General features: G+C 42.6%; 1 protein-coding gene across 20 annotated transcripts in view; it reads right to left on the bottom strand.

The window, feature by feature from the left end:
• Cadps (calcium-dependent secretion activator 1) overlaps positions 1-15,431 on the bottom strand; it is a 445,541-nt gene that overhangs the window by 96,318 nt on the left and 333,792 nt on the right. For all 20 annotated transcript variants that reach the window (XM_070104970.1, XM_070104977.1, XM_070104972.1 and 17 more), the window contains one exon: positions 1,432-1,544. In XM_070104970.1, coding sequence (XP_069961071.1) covers positions 1,432-1,544 — 113 coding nt within the window. The remainder of the gene's footprint in view (positions 1-1,431; positions 1,545-15,431) is intronic.

The following is a 15,431-nucleotide window of genomic DNA, read 5'->3' as shown; positions in this document are numbered from 1 at the left end:
CTTCCTCCAAGACAGGTCATGAGAGTGCCACCTCTCCGAGGAGCCTATAAAGTGCAGTTCCACTGTTTTTCTTCCAGTTTCACTATGGTAATGTTCTGTTCTATTATTTTTATTATCCTTTGGTAATGTGATAAATCACGAAAGCGCTTGGAATTTCACTATTTTTTTTCACTGTGTTTATTTTGCATATTGTGATATCACCTGTTTACTGAGATCTTATTGCATATATAGATGTCTAGCTTATGATACAGAGTTCACAGTATCTTGGTTAACAAAGCAACGATTGCTTCGTCAAACAAGCGCTGTGAAAATACATTGCAATAACTCACTGAAAATCAATCAGAATTTAAAAAAAGGTTTATACACAGTATTTCACTGATGCTAAATGTATAAATTTAGGCTCATCTAAGATAAGTTTGGCAAGATTTATATTACATGAATTTTAACCTGGTTGGATGACATTACTAAGATAATTCTGGTGCAAAAAAATTGTATAGCATGTCAATTCGCATCTGTAAACACTTAAAATTTTTGAAAAAGTTGATATTTATGGCAGTTCTATTAGATAAATATATACACATTTATATTTATTGGATAACTGGGAACTTATTATATTAATGATGCTTAATATCAATGAAATATAATATACATATTACCTATCTATTGGTGCTAATAACAAAATTTGATACATCCGTCGTTAACTTCAATGCTATACCTGACAATTATAAATTTTAAATATGTATAAGGGTTAATAAGAGATTAATCTGAGCCATTAATTCCTGAAGAACAATACTGTGACACCAAGATACATTAAACATCACTTATTTGTTCAAATAAAAATAAAAAAATTTATCCAAATGAGACTATTCGTTACTCATTTGGTTAGATTGTTTTTAATATAACTTATTCTATTAAAAACTTTTTATACAAATTTTAAAAAATAAATAAATTGAAAAAAGTGCTTAATGTTTTATATTCCATCATGTTTGAACAGAACACTGATATACAGAATAATACACTACAATCCTCATATATAAATTCAACACACAGAAATAAAAAATACTGCACCATGAATCTCAAGCATACACGGTGTATGTTTTTATCATGTTGGCCATTTCCCACCAAGGCAGGGTGACCAAGAGGCATAAAACATTCACAATTTTTTTTAATACACCTGCCACCTCCCCCCCCCTTTCCCCAACAAAAAAAATAGCTAACGCATTTACCATCATTCATTCAATCGCTGTTTTGCCAGGAGTTTGCTGACATCACAGTTCAGATGATAACACTCCAAACTGCAGCCTCCCCACCCCCTTCACAACACATCGTGAAGACATATTATTAGAAATAAACGAAACTCTGGGATTGTACAAGATGATCAAAAAGACATTAGTAAACAAATCTGTGAGATCGCACCAGATGACAACTTACCTCAGCGTGGTGTTCTTCGTTTTGCTGTAGGAGGTCCACGCACAACTCAGCCAGGTGAATTAGGTCGTCCAGTTTCCTGCTAGCGGACACTGCATTCTCACCACTAAGGTCCTCTGTAGCCACAACAAGTAATTGATAATGATCCAAAATGGATCAGCATTAGGTCTGGCCTTCAAATAATATTCTGTTTTATATTAGAGAAATATTAAATTATTGTAATTAATAAACACTTAAATTTTGTAATATAGCCTCTCCTCACTTAACGACCGAGTTCCGTTCCTTAGACCACGTCGGTAAACAAATTCGTCTCTAAGTGCAGAGCATACTATTATGGTAGTGGGTTTGTGTCAACCATCTTTGATATTGTTTTACTGTCACCTTTGCACTATTTAAAATATTTCTGGTATATTTTTAAATGTTTATACAGTAGTGTACTGTATTTTGTAATAAACAGAATAGAGAATATCAGCTCTAATACATTTTATTTAGGTATACGTACTGGTCAGAGAGCCCATTGCAAGTCCAAGTTGTTGGTAAACAAGTACATCACTAAGTACGTCACTAAGTGAGGAGAGGCTGTAGTGTATATCAATACAGTATTGAACTGTATTTTTTGTATCTTAAAATATTACTTTATTACTACCTATGAGCCTATTTATACAGACCACTGATAATCCCATTGTTATTTTGTCTAGACTTCAGTAGTCTTTAAGTACCTATTAGAATTAGTCTGCCCAAAATGCCCCAGCATGATAGTGTCTATCTTTGTAACTAATACATTAAAAATGTAATTACACACTGTAACCTCTGTAAAGAAATAAATCTTTGTCTTTATCTTGTCTTTGTACTGTACTATACAGTGGTACCTCGGTATATGTCCGCCTTGGAATAAGTCCAACATGGTATATGTCCTGTTCGGTATAAGTCCAAGGTCCTGGAATGGATTAAGGACATATACCGAGGTACCACTATATAGCCTCTCCTCATTTAGTGACGTACTCGTTTACTGATGCCTCGGACTTACGATGGGCTCTCTGACCAGTATGCATATCTAAATAATGTATATTAGAGCTGATTTCCCCTATTCTGTTTATTACAATATACAGTATACTACTGTATAAACATTTAATAATATACCAGAAATCTTATAAATAGTGCAAAAGTAACATTAAAACAATATCAAAGATGGTTGACACAAACCCACTACCATTATAGTATGCTCCTCACTTAGTGACAAATTCATTTAATGATGTGGTCTTAGGAACAGAACTCCATCCTTAAGTGAGGATTATTATTATTATTATTATTATAATCAAGGGGGAAGCACTAAACCCGTAGGATTATACAGCGCCTATGGGGGGATGGAAGGCATTCAGGCTTAATTCAGGGAACTGGAGCACAGATCCAACTGGAGCACAGATCCAATTCCCTAGATCAAGAGCCCCTCACCAGCGTCAAGGAGCCTTCCTTGAGGGGCTTAAGTGAGGAGAGGCTGTACACACTGTAACCTTTGTAAAGAAATGAACCTTTGTCTTTGTCTTATCTTTGTACTGTACTATACTTAACAACACTTCCCCTGTCAGGCTTCGTTTCCAAAGAGTATATAACAGTTTCTCTTATTCTTAAATCTCATATCTGAAATTTTCAGGAATTTGGATAAAATTTTTATATAGAATTATATATTTAGAATTATAGAATTATACCCCTCTGAAAAAGGGGTGTTAATGGTGCAGTTTAAAAACTGTAGTGTAAAACACCCTTCTGGCAAGACAGTGATGGAGTGAATGATGGTGAAAGTTTTTCTTTTTCGGGCCACCCTGCCTTGGTGGGAATCAGCAAATGTGTTAATAATAATAATAATATGAAATTAATTATTTTCCAAGTGAGTAAAAAGTCAAAATTTTAATTCTGGAAGTATCTCTAATTTTTCTGTGAATCACAAGTTGGAAGATTCATGTACTGTTAACAGTGATTATTATTGTTATATATTCATAGGAAGCACTAAAGCCAAAAGGGTCAAACAGCATTTGGAAAATGGGAAGTAATCTGGTTTGATATGAGGAAGAAGAGGGTAATTTAAACTTCATAAATCAAAAGCCCTTCCTAGAATACCTTAAAATATAATTTTTTCCTTCATTCTAAGAGTCTCTAGCTGCTAAATCTTGTACATCACTAATATCTAGTTGTAACAATATGTGGGTATAACATGTGTGGTGGTGGGTATAATATGTGTGGTGGAGGGTATAACATGTGTGGTGGTGGGTATAACATGTATGGTGGTGGGTATAACATGTATGGTGGTGGGTATATCATGTGTGGTGGTGGGTATAACATGTGTGGTGGTGGGTATAACATGTATGGTGGTGGGTATAACATGTATGGTGGTGGGTATAACATGTGTGGTGGTGGGTATAACATGTGTGGTTGTGGGTATAACATGTGTGGTGGAGGGTATAACATGTGTGGTGATGGGTATAACATGTGTGGTGGTGGGTATAACATGTGTAGTGGTGAGTATAACATGTGTGGTGGAGGATATAACATGTGTGGTGGTGGGTATAACATGTGTGGTGGTGGGTATAACATGTGTGGTGGAGGGTATAACATGTGTGGTGGAGGGTATAACATGCATGGTGGAGGATATAACATGTGGTGGTGGGTATAACATGTGTGGTGGTGGGTATAACATGTGTGGTGGTAAGTATAACATGTGTGGTGGTGGGTATAACATGTGTGGTGGTGAGTATAGCATGTGTGGTGGTGGGTATAACATGTGTGGTGGAGGGTATAACATGTGTTTACCTGGAGTTTACCTGGAGAGAGTTCCGGGGGTCAACGCCCCCGCGGCACAGTCTGTGACCAGGCCTCCTGGTGGATCAGAGCCTGATCAAACAGGCTGTTGCTGCTGGCTGCACGCAAACCAACGTACGAGCCACAGCCCGGCTGGTCAGGAACTGACTTTAGGTGCTTGTCCAGTGCCAGCTTGTAGACTGCCAGGGGTCTGTTGGTAATCCCCCTTATGTATGCTGGGAGGCAGTTGAACAGTCTCGGGCCCTTGACACTTATTGTATGGTCTCTTAACGTGCTAGTGAAACCCCTGCTTTTCAATGGGGGGATGGTGCATCGTCTGCCAAGTCTTTTGCTTTTGTAGCGAGTGATTTTCGTGTGCAAGTTCGGTACTAGTCCCTCTAGGATTTTCCAGGTGTATATAATCATGTATCTCTCCCGCCTGCGTTCCAGGGAATACAGGTTTAGGAACCTCAAGCGCTCCCAGGAATTGAGGTGTTTTATCAAGGTTATGCGTGCCGTGAAGGTTCTCTGTACATTTTCTAGGTCAGCAATTTCACCTGCCTTGACAGGTGCTGTTAGTGTGCAGCAATATTCCAGCCTAGATAGAACAAGTGACCTGAAGAGTGTCATCATGGGCTTGGCCTCCCTAGTTTTGAAGGTTCTCATTATCCATCCTGTCATTTTTCTAGCAGATGCGATTGATACAATGTTATGGTCCTTGAAGGTGAGATCCTCCGACATGATCACTCCCAGGTCTTCGACGTTGGTGTTTCGCTCTATTTTGTGGCCAGAATTTGTTTTGTACTCTGATGAAGATTTAATTTCCTCGTGTTTACCATATCTGAGTAATTGAAATTTCTCATCGCTGAACTTCATAGTGTTTTCTGCAGCCCACTGAAAGATTTGGTTGATGTCCGCCTGGAGCCTTGCAGTGTCTGCAATGGAAGACACTGTCATGCAGATTCGGGTGTCATCTGCAAAGGAAGACACGGTGCTGTGGCTGACATCCTTGTCTATGTCGGATATGAGGTTGAGGAACAAGATGGGAGCGAGTACTGCGCCTGTGGTGGTGGAGGGTATAATATGTGTGGTGGAGGGTATGTGTGGTGGAGGGTATAATGTGTGGTGGAGGGTATAACATGTGTGGTGGTGGGTATAACATGTGGTGGTGGGTATAACAAGTGTGGTGGAGGGTATAACATGTGTGGTGGAGGGTATAACATGTGTGGTGGAGGGTATAACATGTGTGGTGGTGGGTATAACATGTGTGGAGGTGGGTATATGTGTGGTGGAGGGTATAACATATGTGGTGGTGGGTATAACATGTGTGGTGGTGGGTATAACATGTGTGGTGGTGGGTATAACATGTGTGGTGGTGGGTATAACATGTGTGGTGGTGGGTATAACATGTGTGGTGGAGGGTATAAATGTGTGGTGGAGGGTATAACATGTGTGGTGGTGGGTATAATATGTGTGGTAGTGAGTATAACATGTGTGGAGGAGGATATAACATGTGTGGTGGTGGGTATAACATGTGTGGTGGTGGGTATAACATGTGTGGTGGAGGGTATAACATGTGTGGTGGAGGGTATAACATGTGTGGTGGAGGATATAACATGTGTGGTGGTGGGTATAACATGTATGGTGTAGGATATAACATGTGTGGTGGAGGATATAACATGTGTGGTGGAGGATATAACATGTGTGGTGTAGGATATAACATGTGTGGTGGAGGATATAACATGTGTGGTGGTGGGTATAACATGTGTGGTGGAGGATATAACATGTGTGGTGGTGGGTATAACATGTGTGGTGGAGGATATAACATGTGTGGTGGTGGATATAACATGTGTGGTGGAGGATATAACATGTGTGGTGGTGGGTATAACATGTGTGGTGGAGGATATAACATGTGTGGTGGAGGATATAACATGTGTGGTGGAGGATATAACATGTGTGGTGGAGGGTATAACATGTGTGGTGGTGGGTATAACATGTGTGGTGGTGGGTATAACATGTGTGGTGGAGGGTATAACATGTGTGGTGGAGGGTATAACATGTGTGGTGGAGGGTATAACATGTGTGGTGGTGGGTATAACATGTGTGGTGGTGGGTATAACATGTGTGGTGGAGGGTATAACATGTGTGGTGGAGGGTATAACATGTGTGGTGGAGGGTATAACATGTGTGGTGGAGGGTATAACATGTGTGGTGGTGGGTATAACATGTGTGGTGGTGGGTATAACATGTGTGGTGGAGGGTATAACATGTGTGGTGGAGGGTATAACATGTGTGGTGGAGGGTATAACATGTGTGGTGGAGGGTATAACATGTGTGGTGGTGGGTATAACATGTGTGGTGGAGGGTATAACATGTGTGGTGGAGGATATAACATGTGTGGTGGAGGATATAACATGTGTGGTGGAGGATATAACATGTGTGGTGGAGGATATAACATGTGTGGTGGAGGATATAACATGTGTGGTGGAGGATATAACATGTGTGGTGGAGGATATAACATGTGTGGTGGAGGATATAACATGTGTGGTGGAGGGTATAACATGTGTGGTGGAGGATATAACATGTGTGGTGGAGGGTATAACATGTGTGGTGGAGGGTATAACATGTGTGGTGGAGGGTATAACATGTGTGGTGGTGGGTATGTGTGGTGGAGGGTATAACATGTGTGGTGGTGAGTATAACATGTATGGTGGAGGGTATAACATGTGTGGTGGAGGGTATGTGTGGTGGAGGGTATAACATGTGTGGTGGTGAGTATAACATGTATGGTGGAGGGTATAACATGTGTGGTGGAGGATATAACATGTGTGGTGGAGGATATAACATGTGTGGTGGAGGATATAACATGTGTGGTGGAGGGTATAACATGTGTGGTGGAGGGTATAACATGTGTGGTGGAGGGTATAACATGTGTGGTGGAGGGTATAACATGTGTGGTGGAGGATATAACATGTGTGGTGGAGGGTATAACATGTGTGGTGGAGGGTTTAACATGTGTGGTGGAGGATATAACATGTGTGGTGGAGGGTATAACATGTGTGGTGGAGGGTATAACATGTGTGGTGGAGGATATAACATGTGTGGTGGAGGATATAACATGTGTGGTGGAGGGTTTAACATGTGTGGTGGAGGATATAACATGTGTGGTGGAGGATATAACATGTGTGGTGGAGGGTATAACATGTGTGGTGGAGGGTATAACATGTGTGGTGGAGGGTATAACATGTGTGGTGGAGGGTATAACATGTGTGGTGGAGGATATAACATGTGTGGTGGAGGGTATAACATGTGTGGTGGAGGGTATAACATGTGTGGTGGAGGGTATAACATGTGTGGTGGAGGATATAACATGTGTGGTGGAGGGTATAACATGTGTGGTGGAGGGTATAACATGTGTGGTGGAGGGTATAACATGTGTGGTGGAGGGTATAACATGTGTGGTGGAGGATATAACATGTGTGGTGGAGGGTTTAACATGTGTGGTGGAGGATATAACATGTGTGGTGGAGGATATAACATGTGTGGTGGAGGGTATAACATGTGTGGTGGAGGGTATAACATGTGTGGTGGAGGATATAACATGTGTGGTGGAGGGTTTAACATGTGTGGTGGAGGGTTTAACATGTGTGGTGGAGGATATAACATGTGTGGTGGAGGATATAACATGTGTGGTGGAGGGTATAATGTGTGGTGGAGGATATAATATGTGTGGTGGAGGGTATAACATGTGTGGTGGAGGGTATAACATGTGTGGTGGAGGGTATAACATGTGTGGTGGTGGGTATAACATGTGTGGTGGTGGGTATAACATGTGTGGTAGAGGGTATAACATGTGTGGTGGAGGGTATAACATGTGTGGTGGAGGATATAACATGTGTGGTGGAGGGTTTAACATGTGTGGTGGAGGATATAACATGTGTGGTGGAGGATATAACATGTGTGGTGGAGGGTATAACATGTGTGGTGGAGGGTATAACATGTGTGGTGGAGGATATAACATGTGTGGTGGAGGGTTTAACATGTGTGGTGGAGGGTTTAACATGTGTGGTGGAGGATATAACATGTGTGGTGGAGGATATAACATGTGTGGTGGAGGGTATAATGTGTGGTGGAGGATATAATATGTGTGGTGGAGGGTATAACATGTGTGGTGGAGGGTATAACATGTGTGGTGGAGGATATAACATGTGTGGTGGAGGGTATAACATGTGTGGTGGAGGATATAACATGTGTGGTGGAGGATATAACATGTGTGGTGGAGGGTATAATGTGTGGTGGAGGATATAATATGTGTGGTGGAGGGTATAACATGTGTGGTGGTGGGTATAACATGTGTGGTGGAGGGTATAACATGTGTGGTGGAGGGTATAACATGTGTGGTGGAGGATATAACATGTGTGGTGGAGGGTATAACATGTGTGGTGGTGGGTATAACATGTGTGGTGGTGGGTATAACATGTGTGGTAGAGGGTATAACATGTGTGGTGGAGGGTATAATGTGTGGTGGGGGGTATGTGTGGTGGAGGGTATAACATGTGTGGAGGTGGGTATAACATGTGTGGTGGTGGGTATAACATGTGTGGAGGTGGGTATAACATGTGTGGTGGTGGGTATAACATGTGTGGTAGAGGGTATAACATGTGTGGTGGAGGGCATAACATGTGTGGTGGAGGGTATAACATGTGTGGTGGAGGGTATAACATGTGTGGTGGAGGATATAACATGTGTGGTGGAGGGTATAACATGTGTGGTGGAGCATATAACATGTGTGGTGGAGGATATAACATGTGTGGTGGAGCATATAACATGTGTGGTGGAGGGTATATGTGTGGTGGTGGGTATAACATGTGTGGTATATATAACATGTGTGGTGGAGGATATAACATGTGTGGTGGAGCATATAACATGTGTGGTGGAGGGTATATGTGTGGTGGTGGGTATAACATGTGTGGTATATATAACATGTGTGGTGGAGGGTATAACATGTGTGGTGGAGGATATAACATGTGTGGTGGTGGGTATGTGTACTCACCTAATTGTACTCACCTAATTGTGGTTGCAGGGGTCGAGACTCAGCTCCTGGCCCCGCCTCTTCACTGATCGCTACTGGATCCTCTCTCTCTCTGCTTCCTGAGCTTTGTCATACCTCTTCTTAAAACTATGTATGGTTCCTGCCTCCACTACTTCACTTGCTAGGCTATTCCACTTGCTGACAACTCTATGACTGAAGAAATACTTCCTAACGTCCCTGTGACTCGTCTGAGTCTTCAGCTTCCAGTTGTGACCCCTTGTCCCTGTGTCCCCTCTCTGGAACATCCTATCTCTGTCCACCTTGTCTATTCCCCGCAGTATCTTGTATGTCATTATCATGTCTCCCCTGACCCTTCTGTCCTCCAGTGTCGTCAGTCCGATTTCCCTTAACCTTTCCTCGTACGACATTCCCTTGAGCTCTGGGACTAGCCTTGTTGCAAACCTTTGTACTTTCTCTAACTTCTTGACGTGCTTGACCAGGTGTGGGTTCCAGACTGGTGCTGCATACTCCAGTATGGGCCTAACATACACAGTGTACAGTGTCTTGAACGATTCCTTATTAAGGTATCGGAACGCTATTCTCAGGTTTGCCAGGCGCCCGTATGCTGCAGCGGTTATTTGGTTGATGTGTGCCTCCGGTGATGTGCTCGGTGTTATGGTCACCCCAAGGTCTTTCTCCCTGAGCGAGGTCTGTAGTCTTTGTCCACCTAGCCTATACTCTGTCTGCGGTCTTCTTTGCCCCTCCCCAATCTTCATGACTTTGCATTTGGCTGGATTGAATTCGAGAAGCCAGTTACTGGACCACATGTCCAGCCTCTCCAGGTCTCTTTGCAGTCCTGCCTCATCCTCGTCCGATTTAATTCTTCTCATCAACTTCACGTCATCTGCGAACAGGGACACTTCAGAGTCTATTCCTTCCATCATGTCGTTCACATATATCAAAAATAGCACTGGTCCTAGAACTGACCCCTGTGGGACCCCGCTCGTAACAGGCGCCCACTGTGATACCTCTTCACGTACCATGACTCGTTGCTGCCTCCCTGTCAGGTATTCCCTTATCCATTGCAGTGCCCTTCCTTTTACGTGTGCCTGATCCTCCAGCTTCTGCACTAATCTCTTGTGGGGAACTGTGTCAAAGGCCTTCCTGCAGTCTAGGAAAACGCAATCTACCCAACCCTCTCTCTCATGTCTTACTTCTGTTACCTTGTCATAAAACTCCAGGAGGTTTGTGATACAAGATTTGCCTTCCATGAACCCATGCTGGTTTTCATTTATAATCTTGTTCCTTTCCAGGTGTTCGACCACTCTCCTCCTGATAATCTTCTCCATGACTTTGCACACAATACATGTCAGAGACACAGGTCTGTAGTTTAGTGCCTCGTTTCTGTTTCCTTTCTTAAATATGGGGACTACATTAGCTGTCTTCCATTTCTCAGGTAGTTGCCCAGTTTCAAGGGATGTGTTGAAGATTGTGGTTAGAGGCACACACAGCATCTCTGCTCCTTCTCTAAGGACCCATGGGGAGATGTTGTCGGGTCCCATCGCCTTTGAGATGTCAAGGTCACTTAAGAGCTTCTTCACCTCCTCCTCAGTTGTTCGTATGTCATCCAACACTTGTTGGTATATTCCCTCTTGATGTTCCCTTCTGTTCTGTCTTCCCACAGCCCTTCCTGTCTCTACTGTAAAAACTTCCTTAAATCTCCTGTTCAGCTCCTCACATACCTCCTGATCATTTCTTGTGAGTTCTCCACCTTCTGTCCTTAATCTGATCACCTGGTCTTTGACTGTTGTCTTCCTCCTGATGTGGCTATACAACAGTTTCGGGTCTGTCTTGATTCTCGATGCTATGTCATTTTCATACTGACGCTGGGCCTCCCTCCTTACCTGTGCGTACTCATTCCTGGCTCTGCGACTGATCTCCCTATTTTCGTGTGTTCTCTGCCTTCTGTACTTTTTCCATTCTCTATTGCACTTTGTTTTTGCCTCCTTACACCGTCGGGTGAACCAGGGGCTTGTTCTGGTCTTCCCGTTGTTACTGTTTCCCTTGGGAATGAACCTTTCCACTGCCTCCTTGCATTTTGTTGCTACATATTCCATCATTTCATTTACTGGCTTTCCTGCCAGTTCTCTGTCCCACTGGACCTCCCGCAGGAAGTTCTTCAACCCTATGTAGTCCCCTCTTTTATAGTCAGGCTTTTCCCATTCTACTCCTGTTATTCTCTCCACTTGCAGCTCTACTATGTATTCAAAGCACAGAACCACGTGGTCGCTAGCTCCTAGGGGACTCTCATACTTGATGTCCTCAATGTCTGAGCTGCCCAGGGTGAACACAAGGTCCAATCTTGCTGGTTCATCCTCCCCTCTCACTCTGGTAGTGTCCTTAACATGTTGGTGCATGAGGTTTTCCAGCACCACGTCCAACATCCTGGCTCTCCATGTTTCGGGACCCCCATGTGGCTCCAGGTTTTCCCAGTCAATCTCCCTGTGGTTGAAATCCCCCATAACCAGCAACTTTGCTCTGCTGGAGTGAGCTCTTCTTGCCACCTCAGCAAGTGTGTCCACCATTGCTCTGTTGCTCTCTTCATATTCCTCTCTTGGCCTCCTGCAGTTCTGTGGTGGATTATACATCACTGCAATGACCACTTTGTGTTCCCCAGACTGAAGTGTACCTGCTATGTAGTCTCTTTCTCCCGACTCATCTATTCCTTCCATTTTCTCGAATTTCCATCTGTTTTTTACGAGCAGAGCAACCCCACCTCCCCCCCTGCCCCTTCTATCTTTCCTCATGATCTGGTATCCTGGTGGGAAGATTGCATCTGTTATTGTCTCCATGAGTTTTGTTTCTGTAACTGCTATGATGTCTGGGGACTTCTCATTGATTCTTTCTTGCCATTCCTCATGTTTATTCGTTAATCCATCTGCATTTGTGTACCAAACCTTCAACTTCTGTTCTAATACTCTAACTGTGGTGCGGGGGGTGGAAACAGAGGGATCGGTGTGTGATGGTTGGTTTGGATTGTTCAGTTGCCTTGGGGGTGTCGTGGCTGGAGTCCTTCTGCAGGTGTTTCTGGGGGGTGCGCTTGTCCTTCCATTTGATCCTGGGTCATTCTGCTCTCCTTTTTCATTTCCTCCCTGGAGGGTATAACATGTGTGGTGGAGGGTATAACATGTGTGGTGGAGGATATAACATGTGTGGTGGTGGGTATAACATGTGTGGTGGAGGATATAACATGTGTGGTGGAGGATATAACATGTGTGGTGGTGGGTATAACATGTTTGGTGGAGGGTATGTGTGGTGGTGGGTATAACATGTTTGGTGGAGGGTATGTGTGGTGGAGGGTATGTGTGGTGGATGGTATAACATGTATGGTGGAGGGTATGTGTGGTGGAGGGTATAACATGTGGCAGAGGGTATAACATGTGGCAGAGGGTATAACATTTGTGGTGGTGGGTATAACATGTGTGGCAGTGGGTATAACATGTGTAGTGGTGGATATAACATGTGTAGCGGTGGATATAGCATGTGTAGTGGTGGATATAACATGTGTGGTGGAGGACATAACATGTGTGGTGGAGGGTATAATATGTGTGGTGGAGGGTATAATATGTGTAGTGGAGGGTATAACATATGTGGTGGAGGGTATAATATGTGTGGTGGAGGGTATAATATGTGTGGTGGAGGTTATGTGTGGTGGAGGGTATAATATGTGTAGTGGAGGGTATAACATATGTGGTGGAGGGTATAATATGTGTAGTGGAGGGTATAACATATGTGGTGGAGGGTATAATATGTGTAGTGGAGGGTATAACATATGTGGTGGAGGGTATAATATGTGTGGTGGAGGGTATAACATATGTGGTGGAGGGTATAATATGTGTAGTGGAGGGTATAACATATGTGGTGGAGGGTATAATATGTGTAGTGGAGGGTATAACATATGTGGTGGAGGGTATAATATGTGTGGTGGAGGGTATAACATATGTATCTCCTTACAACAGCAGCTTTCTTGGGTTAGCTGGGGTTGCTACCCATCCAGGTTATTAATCTCAATAAAATCATCTTGGATAAATGCTTCTCACTTTGCAGCAATCATTATTCGTAACATTTTGACCCAAACAATGAAAAAACACACAAAGAAAACTGATATAAAACAAACAGGTTCAAACATAAAAGAATTACGAAAGGATTAAAACACAGAAATGTATCAAGAAACATAATAAAAAATGGATGAGACACAGCAATAATTAGCATGGCTTTCAAGGGGACCCTTGATGCTGGCAAAGGGCTCTTGATCTGAGCAACTGGAGCTACCCCTCCCCTTCTGTGCATCAAAACTAATTACCCATCATTCCCTAGGTATGAAAACAAGCAGTGAGAAATAGGTAAAATACAATATATATTTGTAAATAGTTTGCTGGATAAGAGTAACAGAGTCCTAAAACATTATTACTATTGTTTTTTTTTTTAACAAGTCGGTCGTCTCCCACCAAGGCAGGGTGACCCAAAAAGAAAGAAAATCCCCAAAAAGAAAATACTTTCATCATCATTCAACACTTTCACCTCACTCGCACATAATCACTGTTTTTGCAGAGGTGCTCAGAACACAACAGTTTAGAAGTACACCTACCATCTGACTTATGACTGAGTTCGGTTCCGAGAAACCGGTCGTAAGTCGAAATGGACGTAAGTCGAACTTTACTACTGAATATCAACATCACATTTTTGTAATTACTTTATTTTATTGTTTTATTTTGGTATTTCATGTTTTACTTTACTTTTTATGCTGTTAGTACTGTATTTTATACTGTAAAGTTTAGAATAAACACTGTGTACAACACAAATAGTTGTTTATTTCCCAGAAATTTGGCAAAAAAAACATGGTCGTAAGTCGAGTGGTCGTAAGTCGAGCAGGTCCTAAGTCGGATGGTAGGTGTATATACGTATAAAAATACACAATATATCCCTCCAAACTGCCAATATCTCAAACCCCTCCTTCAGAGTGCAGGCATTGTGCTTCCCATTTCCAGGACTCGAGTCTGGTTATATAAAATAACTGGTTTCCCTGAATCCCTTCACTAAATATCACCCCACTCACACTCCAACAGCTCGTCAGGTCCCAAATACTATTTGTCTCCATTCACTCCTATCTAACACGCTCACGCACGCTTGCTGGAAGTCCAAACCCTTCATCCACAACACCTCCTTTACCCCGTCCCTCCAACCTTTTCGAGGATGACCTCTACCCACCCCTCCTTCCCCTACAGATTTATACGCTCTCCATGTCATTCTACTTTGATCCATTCTCTCTAAATGACCAGACCACCTCAACAAACCCTCGTATTATTTTTGTTATTATTATTACTAAGCAAGGTAATATTTATGAAGGGATTCAGGGAAACCGGAAGGCTGGACTTGAGTCCTGGAGATGGGAAGTACAGTGTCTGCACTCTGAAGGAGGGCTGTTAATGTTGCATGTTATATAACTGTAGTGTAAGCACGCCTCTGGCAAGACAGTGATGGAGTGAATGATGAAAGTTATTCTTTTTCGGGCCACCTTACCTTGGTGGGAAACAGCCAATGTGTCAATAAAAAATAGAAATTATTACTATTATTATTATTATTGTTATTGTTATTACTATTATCCTTTTTTAACACCACCTGTCTCCCACCGAGGTAGGGTAACTCGAAATCACTCCATCACCGTCTTGCTAGAGGTGTGCGCTGGCATCACAGTTTAGATGACCCACCAAACTGCAAATATCTCCACCCCTCCTTCAGAGTGCAGGCACTTTACTTCCCACCTCCATCCCTCCTTTAGAGTGCAGGCACTTTACTACCAACCTCCAGGACTCAAGTCCAGTTGACCAATTCCCCTAAATCCCTTCATAAATGTTACCTCCCTCACAGGTACAAATGCACTGACCATACAGTGCCTGAGAATGAGAGGCAATCAGGTTCAATCCACGATACAAGATGGCAGGTCCAATTCATAGGATCAAGAGCCTTTCACCAGCATCAAATCAACCCCAATAACTGAAATCAGGCAAAAACTAATACATGAAGATATTAGGTACACAAAAACATTATATATATAAGAACAAAATGTAAAGACAGCATTTACATAAGGTTATTATATACATAAAACCATTAGGGTCAT

This window comes from Cherax quadricarinatus, chromosome 96 (assembly GCF_038502225.1).
Source record: "Cherax quadricarinatus isolate ZL_2023a chromosome 96, ASM3850222v1, whole genome shotgun sequence".
NCBI classification, from domain to species: domain Eukaryota; kingdom Metazoa; phylum Arthropoda; class Malacostraca; order Decapoda; family Parastacidae; genus Cherax; species Cherax quadricarinatus.
This window is presented reverse-complemented; position numbering and strand designations above follow the sequence as displayed.